This window comes from Centruroides vittatus, unplaced genomic scaffold (genome assembly GCF_030686945.1).
Source record: "Centruroides vittatus isolate TY-2023 unplaced genomic scaffold, ASM3068694v2 scaffold_861, whole genome shotgun sequence".
NCBI classification, from domain to species: Eukaryota; Metazoa; Arthropoda; class Arachnida; order Scorpiones; family Buthidae; genus Centruroides; species Centruroides vittatus.
In genome coordinates, this window is record NW_027122718.1 from 3,061,784 (window position 1) to 3,080,241 (window position 18,458).

At 31.5% G+C, this 18,458-nt stretch overlaps 1 protein-coding gene across 1 annotated transcript; it reads right to left on the minus strand.

Annotated features, from left to right (window-relative positions):
- Positions 1–312: 312 nt before the first annotated feature.
- Positions 313–14,336, minus strand: LOC136990174 (neprilysin-2-like). Its single transcript, XM_067288540.1, has 22 exons — positions 14,322–14,336; positions 11,006–11,242; positions 9,327–9,460; positions 7,485–7,574; positions 7,243–7,404; positions 7,090–7,173; positions 6,802–7,013; positions 6,555–6,734; positions 6,404–6,490; positions 4,438–4,562; positions 4,147–4,369; positions 3,555–3,653; positions 3,370–3,447; positions 3,175–3,278; positions 3,019–3,083; positions 2,898–2,949; positions 2,737–2,804; positions 2,528–2,658; positions 2,386–2,451; positions 2,204–2,299; positions 1,650–1,726; positions 313–743 (listed from the first exon to the last, which is right to left on the minus strand). The coding sequence occupies exons 2-22, from the start codon at positions 11,068–11,070 to the stop codon at positions 644–646; spliced, it is 2,298 nt and encodes a 765-aa protein (XP_067144641.1). The 5' UTR covers positions 11,071–11,242; positions 14,322–14,336; the 3' UTR covers positions 313–643.
- Between the last annotated feature and the right edge of the window lie 4,122 nt (positions 14,337–18,458).

Genomic DNA, 18,458 nt, shown 5'->3' on the forward strand with positions numbered 1-18,458 from the left:
TAAATATATTTCGGTAAACTGGGTCTATTAAAACCGAAGGTATCGATTTTTCCTTCATTAAAATCAATAGCCGGAAAATTGTTAAGTAGAAAATAATAGCAACTAAAGACGTAAAATAGTTCCAATATATTTATTTATATTAAGATTTCTAACTTATATACACAATATTAATGATTTTTCATTAACAAAATGAACAATTTCTTTACTTAAATTTTACTTCGCGAATAAAATATTAGGTTATAATTTTTTTATATGTATGTATATATATGTATATATATAAATTAAACAATTGGAAATTCGTTTTCTTTTATAAGAAATAATACAACTATTATTATTATTATTTAAAACGATAAAACATAAATAATTCTAATTAGTCTTTGGTTGGGTCTTTCTTGTTTAAAAATGTTTTCTTATTCCATTGTTAAGGTATTGGAGTGCAAATAGACTTATCACAGAAGAATGCTGATTTATGCCTTTTTTCGAGATCGACAGGAACTGGCAAAATTGATGCACGATCTAGACGTTCCTTACGTCGTCACTAACCAAAAGTCAGCTGACCTAAACAAATACGTGGACTCGCATCGTTGGATGGCGATCCTTCCGCGCAAAATATCAAAAAGAAGATTTAAATTCGTGCCACGGATCACCAAACCGAACATTTCTTTTCTGGGTTCATCTGCGACGATCGAGGACAGGAGAAGTCTTTCGAAAATTCAGGCATGTTTGATAATGTTCCAATTACCCTAGAATATTAGAAAGTATAATTAATTTTCGTATACATTAATGTTAAAAGTAGGTCTAATTTAAGATAAAAATTTGTTTAATTCTCTCTTCGAGAGCAACGACGAGAACTTTTCGCCCCTATTTAGGTGTTACTAACGCGAAGAAAATCCGGAAAACTCCACGTGATCAGCCTATTGAGAGGTTCGAACCCACGCGGTCGCCGGTGGGCTTCTAAATAATTTAAACTAAGAATTCGTGAATTATTATTTATTATATTTTCGTATTAAACATTTTCCTTAAATCGAATCGATTAAAGTTTAACTGTATAACATAAATAAATAAGAATTTTTAATGTGGTAACCTGCATAGATCACGTAAGTAAATAACTTATCTTTTACTCGATTTATTTATAAAATTTCCAAAATATGTAGAAGAAATGAGGATATATTACGCTGGTACGAAGCTGCGACGTTTATATTTTGATGGAGGTAGATAACACAGCACGTGTGTGTACTGTACACTACAACCAATTCAATATAGCCTAGAGTCGACGAAAAAAAACACCTAATGGAGAAAAACGATCCCGATGTGACTGGAGAGCTTTACTATTGACACCTTTTAAATTTCGAATTTATCTCAAAACTAGGAAATAAAATTCATTAAGTTCTAAGTTTAAAATAAATAATAAGAAATTGCCACGCTCGGTATCGTGTTCGCCACACGTCTACATCCAGACAGATGCGATGAATACTAACCGCAGTATGAATTATAAAGTGGTGTGTCGGCCATAAGAACTAGTTTTTTATGTAGAAGAAAGTATATTTTATACATTCTAATTCATTTTTTATTTCTATTTAAATGATTAATATATAAGCAGATATTTTTATGTCTATATTATTATCTATTTATTCTGTAAAATACAAAACCTGAATTTCGGTGGACTGTGATAACCAGACAAAATTCGAAGTTTTAAATCTTCCGGGCGATATTTTCCACACCAAACCTTTTTCCGGGGAGAAAAAATACGTTAATTTAATTTGTTTAATTAATAGATAAGATCGGGGCCGTCGAGAGAGGAGAAAGTTAGGGATTTTTCCCCGACTGGTGGTGTTTTCTACCGCTATAAAATTAATATTATTTCTTATTAATAAAGAAGTATTCCGGGTGTTTAAAAAATGGCTCTACCCCCGTTACAAGCTCTCGACGTCCCCGGATAAGATTATTATTTAAAATTCTATTTAAATAATTTATCTCTATTAAAATGTATATTAAATGTAGTTTTCTATTAAATTTATTATTTAAAAAAAATCCTAAAATACACCTTCTTAAATACTTTAACATTCCTTTTCGGAAATTAATTTAAATATACTGTATTTTTATGTAAGCTACAGGATTTATTTTTGAATTTTGTATAATATTAAACATTATTATTATTATTTTATTTTAAAATGAAAAAAATGAATGAAAAGTTTTTACTAACAGAAGCCGAGCTTATCCAAAATAATTGATCAGACGTGTAAGGCAATCCTGGAAGTATCACATCGTAACCATTTTGTTTCTTCCACGCTTGATAAGCCTTCGGAACCAATTAAATTTACTCTTTTAAATAAATTTTTATTGGGAAAATAAATTTACTTTACGTTAACATTAACTATTGTATACCCAATACGCTAATTTTAATCCTCCGTTATCGGCTATGTTTTCTCCTTGAGTGTTAATCCCATTGATCTACGTAAAGAATAACAATTATTTACTACATAATTTCTAATAAATAACGATAATAATAGAGTATAAATTCATATACATTAAGTCCTATTTCGGAAAAACTGTAATTTCCGTATTGTTCTATAATACATTGAGCTCTTTGGCGGAATCTCTCGTCAGTTTCCGGTTTCCACCAGTTGACATTGTTCCCGTCTTTATCGAACTGTCTACCTGTAATTAATTATTTAAAAATAGTCAATATTAACCGTATAATACCCAACTCAATTATTTCCCTATCCCAATTTTTACCTGTGTCGTCGAACCCGTGAGTGATTTCGTGCCCAATCACAAATCCAATCCCTCCAAAATTTAAAGAACTAGAATATACACACACGCGTATAAAAAAAATCACAATAATAATTAAATTAAAATGCTTTTAAAAGAATTCGACATTAAATCTCATAATTTACTTGGGTCTTTCGCGGCCGAAAAATATCCCCTGTAGAATTCCTGCGGGAAATTCTGGAAAAGAAATGCTGTTAAATACGAAAAATCTACCGAATTACGATCGATTTTCATCAATTTATTTACCGATGCTGTTCTCTAGAGAGCTGTAAAATGCGTTAACAACGGCAGCCGCTGCGTGTTTCTTCCAACTGAAAAAAAACAGTTAATTTATATTTTTAAATATAGATTTTAAAGTGTTAAAGGAGAAAATAATATTTAAAAAAATATATATAGACTCACTCTCCTTTTATATTCGGTTCCCTTAATTTACTAACACCGAAATCGACCGTCCATTTTCGCAAGTTCAACACGTTAGTAAAATAGCTATCTGCAGATAAATTTAACTGCAAACGGAATTTTTAAATGATTATTTTATGTTATAAAGGATGCAAATTATATATTACTTTTTTTTAATAATATTAAAATCTAACTGACGTCTTTGTAGAACGACGATAGATCGGTATCGTTTAATATCTCATCTGGATATCCGATGTATGCCTTAATGACTTCTGCCTGCAAAGTACGGTATTTTTATATTATCCGAATTTAATTAGGATATGAGAAAAACTCGTTAAAATATATATCGATCCGTTATTTATTATTTTAAATATCTTATTTACCTTTTTTTTGGCTGATATTTTTGTAGTGTCGTCCATCCAATCGATCTTCTCTAACGTCTTTAAAAATTCTTTATGGATGTAATTAACCATTTCTAATGCCTAAATGCGTTAATTTTTATATTTAAAAGGTTTTTTTAAAAAAAATTAAATTAATTCGGCTAATTAAAACTGAATTTATCATTATAGAATTTAACTGTTAAGAAAAAAAACCAAAATGTATTTGAAAGTTATATAATTCCATTATATGATACACATTATTCAAATTAGATTTCTCATTAATTCTTTCTAATCTTTAAAGGAAAAAAGGGATGCGAAAGATGTCTTTTACTTTAAAAAAAATGTCACTTATGATCGAAAGGTCATCTATTATTAAACTGTAATTTACTTCGATGGCATTGATTAAACGAGATTTATGTTTACCGCTTATTACAATACCCCGTTAAAACAGTTACGTAACGTAAGAAAGTCACAAATTAATCGCACTGTATAATTATTTAAAAATATAATTAAATGAACTTAAATGGTGAAAAAATGACTAGTATCGGCTGTGTAATTATTTAAGTTTCCTGTATAAATTTTTGTTTGTACTCACTGTGGCTTTGCTGTCTTCTCGGAAGTGGTGCTTAACGTATAGAGATGCAATGGCCAAACCTAACGAGCCCATGACAGAGCCCAAACATTGCTCCCATCTCGGAGCGTGTTGAATTTTACCCGTTATAACCGAAGAGTAGTGTTGAGATATTTCTCCCCATGGCCGATTTAGCATTGGCAACGATTGGAATATAATTCTCCAAAGCATATAATTGGCTAATATTCTAAAATGTCGAGAATTATTAGAATTTCTGAAGGATTTTACAAGAGGAAGAAGAAGAAAAGCACCTACCTTTGATCCACTTTGCTGAAATATTCGGATGCTTTTCGTATATAATCTGGAACGATTACGATGATTGGTTCCGATCTGCTAACGTTAGTTAATAGCAAATTGTTGAAGAACTTCAACCAGTCAATCTTTAAAATTCAAATATAATTTATGAGAAAAGAAAATCTATGGAAAAATATAAATTCGTTACAATTGAATCCGACCGGCTTCGGAACAAGGAACTTCAATTCCTGTAGGAAATTCCTCGTCGTTTTATAAAATATCCTCGTGGAACCAAGCAAATCTACTACTTTCCTAATCGCATTTAAGCTATTTATATACAAAATCTACTTCGATCTGTATCTTTATTTTTCGCCTCTTATATTTTACAATCAATGGATTTAATGAGACATTCGATAAATATTGACCACTTAATTTTAAAATAATACGTTATTATATCAAACTCTCCTCCGTAAAGGAGCGTATTAACTTTTGTCTAGACGTTATTGTTACTTGTTACGTCCTTCGCGTCAAAATATAACGTAACAAAGGACAAAAATTCATTGCAACTATGCATGTCATATTTAAACGGTACGGTCTATCGAATATTTAAACACTCGCTTCCTTGTTAAGCTACCAGTAAATAGCCAGAAAACGAATCGGACTGACAAACAGACGTTCGAAATGTATTGTTGTTCTACAATACAGAAAAAAAAGCTCTCAAGGACATTCTGATCGACATAATGAGGCAGATAGAAACGAGGAAATAGGGGCGTTAACAAGTTCATTTTTTTCCTATAAATGCCAATTTGATACAGTTGGATAGTTGAAAGGATCTATTCAGAAATTCTCGTGTATTTCATCGAAATTTATATTAATTAATACACATTTTAATGCAAAAGATTGCAGTCTTATCCTTACCTCGCAGAGTTATCTCAGTTAATCTCTGTAAATTGAACCTCTCAAATTACATCCAAGTCGAGAATCTTTACTTACAATAAAACTTCCTCGCCGAATTAAATTTATATTTACAGAAGTATCGTGTTATTAATACAGTAGGGGCATTGTGGAAACGTGTAGGAGTTCATCGAACAATAAAATAAAACGATCAATGACCTTAATCACGAGATAATACTAAGATCTGCAATTATCTTCCCTTTGAAACTTCACATTAAAAAGAAAAAAAAATCTAAATGCTCGTTGAAGTAGTTAACAAGATTAAGAAAACGTCATTATTTACAGCCCATTCTTATAAATAAATTATTAAAACTTAAAGTTTTCTTCTGTAAAGTGGACTTTTCCACGTTGTAAACGGGGAAAAAGTACCTTTGGAATAAGGAAAATAATATTTTAGTTCACTGTATTAAATAATAGATAAACCGTTTTATTTATTTATTTTTTTTTCTGTAGAAATTAAGGGAAATAAAAACAGTTAAACAAGCATTTTTCGAAATAACGCTATTAAAAATTTGATATATGAAAAAATATAAATCACACTTAAATTGTGTTTTAAGTATAACGAATAGGGAACTTTAAAATTGTTTTTTGGATATAAATTGATCTCTGAATGTAAAGAAAAAGTGCTTTTAAATCTCATTACGCAACTGTGCATCGCCATTTATTTTTATTATCTCCCTTAACAACTGTTATTATATAAAATAAATAACAAGAAATAACAAATTTATAACGAAATTTCACTTTAAATAGATGTTTTATGTAGAATTTAAAGAAGAAAATCCACGTAGAAATTTCGAAATTACTCGAAATCATTGCGGAACTCCTATTTATGAATACAATGGGATGATTGATAACCCTTTTTTTAAATATATATATATATATAAAGATCAATATCACGCAAACGGTTAGTAGCAAATGTTCTTTTATTGTTGATGTGAATCGTGATCGATCAATCCTTTACAAGTGATGATCAACAGCTAGTTTTTAACAGAGCAACAGTTAGATAAGCCTACTAACAACGTTATTTACTTACTTGAGGGGCTAATTGGTACAATTCTCCAATAGTCATTTTATTGTATAACTGGCTGATGTTCCTTCTTTCTTCTCTGGGTAGAGACATCTAAATACGTTTCAGTATTATTCGTTGAATGAAAAAATGATTAATTATCCATAAAAATTCTTACATTAGCCAATGATATTTCGAAATCCAGAACTTCTAACATCTCCTTCTCCGCGTAAGTTCGATTGACACCGAGTAAGACCACGCTCTCCACCATCATTCTGTAATACGCTTTAACGGCCGTATCGTTGATGCCTTTTAATAAATAACTTCTGTCTGGCATCCCCAGAACCGGCTGATCGACCTAGAAGCGAAAGAATGTGTATAAAAAGTATAGAATTAAACTTTTCCAATTCTAAATGGCGACTAACGTCGATCATGTGTTGAGTACTGTTGCGAAGATCGGGAGAAACTGTCATATCGACTAGAATATCGTATCTGTAACCGTTCTGCCTCATTCTGCTCAGTGAGTCCAACCAGTCGAAATCAGAATCGGTCCAATTTTCCCTTTCCAAAACTGGCCATTTCCCTAACTTTTCCAGAATGTCGTGTAGAGGTTGAATGCCCAACTCGTCAATTCTCGCTGGTGGAAACGAAATATTTAATGGACTTTTCGCCGATTTAATGGACTTAAAACCAACATTTTTAAATATACTTACAAGTATTCATGCAGGATATATACATATTCTTAGCGAGGATGATAAAATCACGATCATTATCTTCTATCGGTCGCTCTATCAGACCTTGCGTTATAAAATATCGTTGTAATTATAATCCTTAAAGATATTTAAATATATTAAACCAAGACATACGTTTTAATTTAAGATCCATCTCGTCTTGAAGAAGAGAAAAAGCAGAGAGCGATGCTTTATCATCGGGAATCTCGTGACTGTGAATCCAACCTCCGCACGCAAATTGATAAAAATCTTGGCAAGGATCCACTTTTACATCCAAATTATTTAAAATGATAGCGGCTAAATATAAATTTTATTCATTTTTTTATCTCGAAAAGTTCTAATTAAATATATTTTATATTATATATAAAGAGAATTACCTGCCTTAATACAGCCAGGACCTAAACAAATCTTATTTGATATAGCAACGTCTCTGTTTAACGTCCAGGGGAGATATTCGTTTAAAAAACCTAAAAAAATGACATTTTTTCCCCAAAGATTAAATTTTATTCTCAAGAAAAGAATGTTTATAACGAGAGAAAACTTATTAATTATCTTTACAGCCGGAGACTCCTAACTCGAATTCAATCATGCTCATCACCGTCTCGACTGTTAAAACTTTATTGTATCAATCTTCCAGAGGAGAAAAAAAATGTTTATAAATTAAAAAAAACTTTATTTTAAATAAATTATACTCTGTCTTTCTCATAAATCACTGTTCCAGTTTTTATTTTAATGTATATATAAACGTGGATATCCATAAATCTTTTTTAAAATTATCCTGAAATCATTATTGAATCTACTGTTCTTCCGTGTTTTATTTTTCGTACATTACAAGAATCTAAATTTATATATATCACTTTTCTATCCTACTTTACTAAGTAAACAATGAAGATAGTTTTTAGTCGTTAAACTTGCTTTTTTATAATAAAATATTGAATAAGAATTTAACCTTTTATTTTAATTTCAAACTGTATATTAATTTACCACATTTGCCGGCGTATAATACTCGGCGCGTGTTCCAAAGACATTAAAAGATAATAATTATTATTATATACGGGAGTACAGAAGTAATACACAATTGTAAATCCGATAAACACAGATGTTCGGTGCAGAGTTCATTATTATTAGTATTATTTTTGTAATGTTTTTTTCCGTAATAAAAACTGTGTATACTGTACTGTACCTACTTTCGCACCTCCCCTGTATATTTTCTGGAGTATAATACGCATCCCATTTTGTATTATTCGGGGAGGAACGTGTGTCTTATACGTAATTTTATTATTGTTTTTCTAAAAATATCTTAGGAAAATGGGGTGCATCAACTTATACGCCGACAATTACAGTGTTTTAATAATCCGGTAATTAAGTAAAATAGCTGAGATTATTAATGAAGCGAGTGAAATATTAATTAATAATATTATTTTTTATTGGGTGCAGTAATCTTTCAGTCACTAAGACGTGTATAATTCGTTACAATTTTCCTCTAATCTTCACTCGAGGAAAATCTGAAAAGCAACAAATTTTCCTCGGCTGAAAATTCTACATAATTTGTATTTTTAGAAATAAAAAAAATGCAAAATCTTTTATAAATTGCTTTTTCACAAAATTTAAAAATTATTATATAATTTTTGCAAAGATTTATCTTCATAAATCTTTGCAAAAATACATTTTTTTTAATGCATTTTAAACCCTTAGAGAGATTGCGAGTTAAGTTACGGTGCTTATAAATCACGTCGCTAAAGCCAATAAAAACAGTAATTAATTTTAAAATATAAATATTAAAATAATAATTAATAAATTGTTTTTATTTTAGTTATTTAGAGAAGAAATTTTACGCTTCAGTTAATTTATATTCGGTAACTTTCCTGGTGTTGTTATTAATATTAAAAAAAAAAGCGTAATACCGTGTGAATGAAGCTTAGTGAATCATAAATTTTTATTACCGTAAATCACACGAATCAATATAAACGAATTTTATAGTATTTTAAATAAAAATACCCCATAAAATCGATAAAACGTTAGTTACGGGCCGAGATAATCATCCAGGTAGATTGACCGTATTGTTTATAAAATCGACGATAAATTTACTTACAGATCGATTATATTATAATAGAAGACTTATATTTAAAATTTTATTCTATTCTTTGAGGGGTAAAAACGAGAGTAATTCGGGTCTGTTCCGAATAAACAGTTAAGAGATAGAAGAAAGTAAAACTTACTGTCTTCGTTGTGGAAGTGATATCCAATGAGAACGACGGAGACAGCCATAACAGCGCACAGAAATAAAGAAAGTACAGTCAAAGAACAAAGTATTCGCTCCAATCGACTTCGTCTTTGCCACCATTTCGTATGCCTGATAATGAAATTGAACATTTACTTTTCGATCTTGAAAATTCTACAAAGCCTTCTCCTTAATTAAATCAAGTCTTTAATAATCAAACAATGACCCGGTGTGTAAACACTTTCTACTTAATAAAAGAGTAACAATACGCTGACTTTTATCTATTTTCTTATGAGCTCTTTTCTATAGTCTTTGTTTGTACAGAATGAATTTTGTTTAGATACGCCATTTTTAATTTACTCCTTAAACACAAAGAATTAATTAGTTGATTAATTGGATTTTAATTGGTTTAATTTAAATCTATTTAAAGGAGAAATATTTAACGAAAATGAAGATGATTCAGTTATATATATATATATATATATTTTTTTTTAAACTAAAATTCTGTCGATTTTCCTATATTTTTTTATCAATACGAATCAGTCGGGATGCTTCCTGAATTTTATTTATTTCTCCGAAAGGAGACCTCATAGTGAAAACATCGATATTTAGTCATGCTTGACAAGATTTCGATGACAAATAGTTGAACACACTTCCAGTTATGCGTCCCATTTAACTTTTTTATAAGAAAATTCACTCTCTCTCTCTCTCTCCCCCTCACTCGCCCATTATCCTTACTTGGATAGTGAAAGTGTATTTTTAGAAGGTTGCCCCCCTTCAATTTTGTTTTCACCTTCTCTCCTTTGTTTTAACGGAGCAATTTACAGGGATGCCAACATCGGATGACCCGTGTGTATACGATAGTTGATATAAATAGGTCGTTTCGGTCATAACCCTTTTGCGGATATAAGCCGTACCTTTAATAAAACTGTGAGCATTAGTCAATCGCTAGCTGCGATTCCCTAGTTCAATGGCAGTTAATAGAATCGCTGTTAGCACTTTTTATCGGCACGCAATCACTCGAAATAACGCACGAATTTCACAACTTTCACGCGTAAAGGATTTAGAAAAACATGCCCGATTTACAATTAAAAAATGAAAACTTCGTAATGTTCTTTCGCTACTCGAACACCTTAAGACAAGTTAATACTACTTTACTCTTAATTATAATGCACTCTCCTATCTTTAAATTGCAATTAAATTAATAGATCTTATAAATGAGCTAGGGAGGACCGTCAAAGCCCCCACCCGAAGAAATCACCTAAATTCTAAGCGATAGCACTAAAGCCCCAATTTAGTGGGCTCGTATCAATTTTAAGTCGAGTAAGAAAAAAAAAAAATTAAAACTAATTAGCAGAGAAGGGATCGAAAGGGGGTCCAAATCGTCAACTAGACACTAATTTAGCAACCCAAACTACCTCTGGCAGGGGATCTGCTCGACATCGATGTCCCAGATACGTGTACAAGCGTTAAATCCATTCATAAACTTTCTTTACAACCGAACCGATCCTGGTAGAGTTAACTCACTCATCCGTCAAAAAACACAGAAATCACCCAACAACGCGCGCGCTATACACGAAAAATCGGAGAAAAATCGCCAGAGTGCAACGAACTCGGTAAGTAAAAATTAAAATCTTATTATTATTATTTTTTACAAACAAAAGTAAATTTTCTTACGTTATTCTCTCGGCTTCTCTGGAACTGGTAAGAGTGAGTTGACTCTGAGTCACTGCAACAGGCATCGCAAGTAGATAGATAACGCCGTTTGCCGTTTCTAGCGGAGTATCTCGACGTCGAGTATGGAGAATGTCACATGACCGACACTTCTCCCAATAAGAAGAAGTCAAGGTGTCACAGATGACCGACAAGCTGTGTCTAAGCGAGAAATCAACTGTGTTTTTTGACGTTTCGAAACTGGAAAATTAAAAAAAAAAATGCCAATAAAATAATAATGAAATATCGTTACGTTCTATAATTAATATAAATAGTAACGTCATATATATATAAAAAAAATTATTTTAATTTGAAGCGTATCCATATTTAATATAATTAAATTGTTTGCTTTACTAATTTTTAATTTGTGATTTTTAACGGGGGGTTTGCGTGTTTTCGTTTGTTACTCGGGAGAGGGTGGTGATATGTCGTAACGACTTCACCACTTCACCTATGCACGATATAAATAAATAAAATAACGTAAATTTCTGTTTTTAAATATTTCACAAAATGGCAATTTTTTCTTTTTTTTTTTCAACAATAGAATTCTTAATTTTCTCGTTCCATTTGTAGTAATTACAATACGGCTTCCATCTATCGAGGTGCCTCTCGACGAGATTACAAAACAAACTCTTAAGAAACGGAGACGTAAATTGATGACGACGACACCATTCGTAAACTATAATAAGAGAAAAATATCCTTATTAACTATATATAAATGTGGACTAATCACTCAAATCTTCCGTAACTTGGCGCGTGTTTCATAATAGAAAGGTGCGCATTATACACGGTTACCTGCCGAGTGATCTTGACCAGACTTTTTTTTTTTTACGGATTAAAAAGGAAGCTCTTTAAATTTACGTATTAAAACGTTAAATACTTACACAAAACGGAGGAAATTTCGTTTGTAAAACCGAACAGTTAAACTGAGAGAAGTAAAACTTCCACCTTGTTTTTATAAAACGGTGTTTAATGATGCGTTGTAAATGCAATCTTTCGTTTGATAATGTTAAATATTTAAACGTTTTTAATGTCTATAAACACGTTTACGTTATTCATTTGTATTATATTTAATTTAAGTTAATTTTTTCTAATTTCAACAATAGCGTACGAATGTATACTGTATAATACTCCTATACAACTCTTTAAATACAATATATATTGATATTATGGATTACTTTTCCAGCTAAAGGGGGATAATTCTGCATATTTGAATACGATACACTAAAATGTTATATATTTTACAATTTTATTTATTTTTTTAAAGTTATTAAATATTCAAGTAGGCCCTATATATTTTTTAATATATTCAAAGTCTCTAATTATTTTATTTTTTACTCGATTTTTTCCGTTGTTCCTTGATATTTTATTTAGTTCCACTAATCCAAGAATTTATTTATTTTATTTATTTATTTAGTTTTTCCCGAAGAGCTCATTAAATTTCAAAATAAAAACACCTTTCTGGTAATGAAAATGATCTTAATAGAATCACATTACACAAATTATTGTCGCGGAGATGTCTCCGGAACACTCTAATTAATTCTAAAAGAAAGGAAATAAAATCCAGTTCCTTTAAGTATTAAAATAAATTTATTTATAAAGAAAAATTTAGCATTAAAATCTATATTTAATTCCATTTAAAACGACAAGAAAAACCCGATTAAAAAATCGAGAAACTTAACGAGCAAATGATGCGGAAACCAATTAATCCGCACGATTTTATTATTATGATTAAATATTAAATTAATTTAGATTAACTTACACAATTTAAACGATTCGAACTTAAATGAAATTAGATTTCTACTTAATTGTGAATGACAAAATTAATGGTTGCGTTTCTAAATAAACACAAAACAGTTGGGTGACAGAGCGTGTCTTTATTCTTCGGCGCAACATCCGACGATGTAAACACCGGCAAAAATGAATTACACTTTCAAATTTTAATTCCTCCGACTGTAATTTGTATATTTAGTGCATTACTTTGTATAATAAGAACACGACTAATGCCGTTATACGGTAGTAACATACCGTTTGATACGTCGAGTAGGTCACACCGACGTTTACGGGTCAACTGTTTGAAGCTTTTTAACCGGGTTTACCTAGAGAAAAACTTTATTAAAATCATAAAATCTCTCGATATTATAAATTAAAACGTCGTAGAATTACGCAGAAGAAGAAGAAAAAAAAAAAATCTCCCGCCGAGCGGTATACGTCAAGATCCGTCCTTGATTGCCTATCAAAATATTTTTAGTAGTCGGAGGACGTTCGAGTGGCCTGTAGAGGAGGGCTTTTTTTCCACAAGAGTGATTTAGATGTAGGAAGTGAGGAGAAATCGCAGTACCTGGTAGAGAAAATAAAAAAAAGCAGGTCTTGGGAATCGTGACACACGTAATGCTCATCGCTGCATGCTTGGTTTGTCCACTCGAAACACGGGTCAGTTAAGAGACGGTTGGAAAGTGGTACAATTAGGAAAATGATGTCTGTAATGTTGGGAAATAAAAAGTGATTCGATAAATACATTTATTATTAATTTACCCGTACCGCTACTATCCCCGTTAAATATTCACCAATGTTACAGGTACAGGGCTGGGTTTAAAGGTTAAACTAATGTTAACTAATTCTTTGAACTTAATCTTAAAGAAAGGTCAATGCTCATTTAAATAGGAGCCTTCTTTATAACTCTTACCAAAAAACATAACCGATTCGACCGTGTTCGTGTACGATAGACCTACGTGTAAATCTGATTATGTAGGTTATGTTTTCTATTTTTAGTGATTACAATGTCTCAATACTATGTATACAATGTATTTTTAAAATACGAAGAACGTATTGTGATCCGCATTAGAATACAAAGGATAAGTGTATATGTGTATATCGCGACTGACCATAAAGAACGAGTTTTAAAATTTAGATAAATACCTTCTGCATTAGGGAGTCGAGTTTTATATTATAATTCTTCTTTTCTAACTTTGATAAATTATAAGAATTTTGTTAAAATTAACGATTCTGCTTGAAAGAACTATCAATCTGAATTTTTATATAGGCTACAGCCTGTAAGGTTTCTCTCTCGTGTTTGCAAGAAGCGACCACCCTTATACAATACATAATTCAGAAATACAGAAACGAATTCAAGTAGAAATACACGTAAAAATATTCGTGATAATTCTATACGAATGTTACAAAATTATACAGGAAATTGCACGAGGATAGGCCTAATTTTATATTATTTGCAACGTTTAAATTAACTGAATGATAATTAATAAATAAATAAATAACTTACAGTAAAGAATTCTTTTAATATAAGTTATGACGTTTGTATTCGATTGCATTTAAAAGGATTCCTAACGATTTATAAATAATGCAAAGGTTCTTATGTTGCTTCTGAAAAATTTCTAATTAGAATATCAGGATATTATACATTTTATAACGATAACAGGAAATATAAATAAATATGTTTATTTAGTTAGTTAATATTGTTCCTTTAGTTCACTTTTAAAGTAAGTGAAGGCACGTTACGTTAGGCAAATTGTTGAATTGCTCATCTCTTCAATTAATTAATAACGCGATTGCAATGTATAAAATGCGGAGCAATTATTAGTAAAAGTAACGCTTTCTTTTTTCTAACAATAACCTTTAAAATATTTCCTAAGAATTTTCCCCTCGGAAAAGCTACCCACCAATGGCCGACTGGATAAAACCACTGAACTTATTAACGGGATGCTCGCGCGAAGTTTATCGGCTTGTCTTCGCCTGTCTAACACCCAAATAGGAACCTGTTTCCCTTAATGGCACGCGAAGTTTCCTTGCTTTTCTTCGCGTGTTTAACACCTAAATATGGAGCCAGTTTTCCATAAAAGCACCCGAATAGGAGCCAGTTTCTCGTAAAAAAAAAAACACTTAAATAGGAGCTAGTTTTCCATAAAAGCACACAAAAATGAATACGTTTCTCATAAAAACATCAAAATAAGACCAGTTTCTCGTGAAAAAACACCCAAAATATGAGCTAGTTTGCCATAAAAAGTCCAACTTCTCCAATAGATCATCCATGTGTTGCCTCGTCCCATTGATCCTACAGTCCCCAGCAAAGACATTTAAAATTTTTTATTGATATTGAATAGAAATACATATGAATCGGCAACTTTTCTAACGCTCATTCATTATTGCGAAGCTTTTCAGGCGAGCGGATTTCTGTTTTCTACTTGCGAAAAAACGTTTTATAAATTTCTTTTTCTTTTCCTGCACGCAAATCAATGCGTATAACTCAACTAATTATCTAAATCTAGATGCAGAGAATCATTAAAAATGTGCTTCGTACACACGAATAATTTATTTGTTGGGAAATTCGTACAATGACTGGTTTTACGTAAAATTGTATGCCGTGATGTCATTTCCATGCAAAACTGGGTTGATAAAATTTCCGACTGTAACGTTGCATCAAATTATATAATAATTATATCAAATCCTATTGTACAATGTTTCTCGTTATTTTTATTTGTAATCTTTAAAAGAACTCCTTAATTAATATAATAATATACGTAAGTTATCGGTAGAGCGTTATAATATTGAGCAAAAAGGCAATTGGAGGGCACCACTAACAGGGGGTCGAACCAATCTTTTATAAGAAAATATTCCCCAAAATCCCCAAGAAGATAGGAAGCCGAAACTTTGAGGACATACCCAAATTCGATGACAATGTATTTTACGGGGTGGTTCACCCTCTCCATCCTCTCCACTTCAAAACCCTATAAATATAACCAAATGTAATCGAGGTGTGTATTTGTGTGTAAATGCACTGTAATGATGTAAGGGTGGGTGAGGTACCCCACTATCCCCCACCTCCAATCTGGAAAAAAATAATCAATAATAATTCAGGTAGAGACTATAGCAATTTGGCACTTGCATTTCCTAAAAGTTTCAATTCTTTGATCCTGCTGATCTATTATAAATAGCGTGGTCAAAAACAGGGCTTTCTAAATGGAGACAATCACTGTTTTTATTACGACTTGTTACCATTCTTTACAACTCTTGCCGAGGTGATGCGGAGTCTTGCATCGTGTGCAACACTGTATTCGAGTGCTCGACAATACCGAACGTTGATGAGTATTGTGGTGTATACGCCCACCACAATACTCATCGACACTGGCGTTCGGTGTAGTGAGAACACGGTACACTCCGTGCTCGCACTAGTCTCAACCTGACCGTCTCACAGACTTTATTAAAGTCTGTAATTTGCAATGTGTCCTCTTTTCCCATCTGGCAGGCGATTTTATAGCCACACTGTATATAATATGTTATAAATATATTCAATTAATGTTCTAGAAAAATATTTAAAAATTTAAAATAGCTTTTAGTTTACAGTTAAATTATAATTTCGATATTATCCTGCATAATTCACAACTTTTCAAACTACTAATTAGTAAATCCGGAGCACAAAATGTAAGGAAAACCAGCGAAAATGTTGAAAATTTATTAATAAAGAGTAAAAATAATAATAATAATTTTTAACTTTACTAACAAAATGCTTTATCATAGTTATTACAACATGACCGCATTTTTAAATCACAATCTCTATTCATTTTTAATTAATGTTTCTAACTATTATATGGGGTTTTCCTAATATTAAAACATACGTAATTAATTCTTTATTTTGTAATAATTTCCTAAATTCTCGATTAAACATTATTTCAGAAATTGAATATCAATATTTATCTGTGTGATAATTTCCTGGGGCCCTCACCAATAGGCCCCACGCAATCTATCATAGGAAAATATCTTCTTATTGACTGTTGTGGTCAGATTTTTAGTTTATGTAATTCTTTATCCGTCTTATTAGTATATGTTCGATCGATACAGTTCACGATTATAATAGTTTTGTGGTTCTATATACTCTCGTCAATGGCCGAGTGGATAAAACCACCGAATCGGATCGAGTCGCGGATTCATACCGGACCCGAGGTTGAACTTGTGCAGTTATCCGGGCTATTTTTGCGTGTGTAGCACAATAGGAGTTAGTATTGCATAGAAAATCCTTCCTTTCTATGCGATATTTACCCTACCTTACCTTATCCAATACACTCCTACCTTATATCCAATATATTTATCTCGTGTTTATCCCATTCAATACACTCCTGTCTTATCCCATTCAATATAGTCTGCTACACCATTCGATCAATAATAATTCAGGTAGAGACTACAGGAAGACAGTTAATTTGGCACTTGGATTTCCTGAAAGTTTCAATATTTTGATCCTACCGATCTATTATAAATACAGTGTGGTCAAAAACAGGCTTTATATTCAATATCCTTAATCTGCCTTATCTCGACGATCCAATTCAATAAATTCTCGAATCTAATATAACCGAAATATAATCAAAATGTCAGGGATCCGATAAAAAATGAAGTACGAGACGAATCCAAGCATCGTAACTTTAAATAATACTCACACTCTATATATATTTAATACAAGTCATTTATTTTAATCTCTAATCGCTAATCTCTAGTGTGATTTTAAACTTGCTGATGAGTTTAGAAAGGTTGTAGAATACGCCAAATAATATTCAAAAATCCTTGATATTATTAAAATATAAACAATTAGTACTCAAGTATTAGTAGATGTATTTATATATATATTTTTTCAATCTAACATTAGATAGTGATTCCTATAGTTTGCAATAAAAAGTCATGGAAAATCTTCTTGAATCTTCACCAACAACGTACACGTATATGTGTTTACCTCTGTGTAGGCCTATATAAAAGTCAAAATATCTATGTTTGGTTCATTTGTATACGGCAACACAACACGTGGGCGATCTGCTGAGGAGATGCCTCCCGGATGGACTTTCCATGGGAAATTGACTCCTATTTAGGTGTTAGAAACACGAGAGTGTATAGAACTCACGATCGGTATTCAGTGGTTTTATCCACTGAATACCGCTAGGTAAAGGCTTCTAAACCGTTCAACGTATCCGCACCAAATTTGACGTGAATATTTTTCGACATCCTAGAAAAAAATACTGTGGGGGTCCCCATCCCCACTCTCCCCTTAGCTTAAGCCAGAGTAATCTTTTGCGTTTTGCAGTTTTATTATTGTAAATGTACATTTTAAGTTACTCAGATCATTGTATCACCCTCCCAACCCAACCTCATCAATCCCATTTCCTCAAATGCCCGAGAAAATCGAGCAGCTGGTATACTTATAAAGGCAAATTCTCCAATAAGATTCATTACTTCTTTTTTTTTCTTAATAATAATCTTAATTGATAATCTCTCGTGTCATTGTATAATTTAATTAAGTTAGTTCGTGATAAATCTTTGATCGTTAGTATCTATTTCGATAGACGAAGCGATTGATCGATAGCCGAGATACTGAAAATCGTTTAACGACAGATTAATTTGCAATTAAAATTTGCCTGTGTTA

What these genes read in the sequence shown, in the direction of transcription:
- LOC136990174 (XM_067288540.1), bottom strand. Translation starts at nt 11,070, where the DNA reads ATGCCTGTTGCAGTGACTCAGAGTCAACTCACTCTTACCAGTTCCAGA. An exon ending in GATGGATCTTAAATTAAAAC is followed by an intron (nt 7,174 to 7,242) that starts GTATGTCTTGGT and finishes TTATAACGCAAG; the next exon opens with GTCTGATAGAGCGACCGATA. An exon ending in TCGAAATATCATTGGCTAAT is followed by an intron (nt 6,491 to 6,554) that starts GTAAGAATTTTT and finishes AAACGTATTTAG; the next exon opens with ATGTCTCTACCCAGAGAAGA.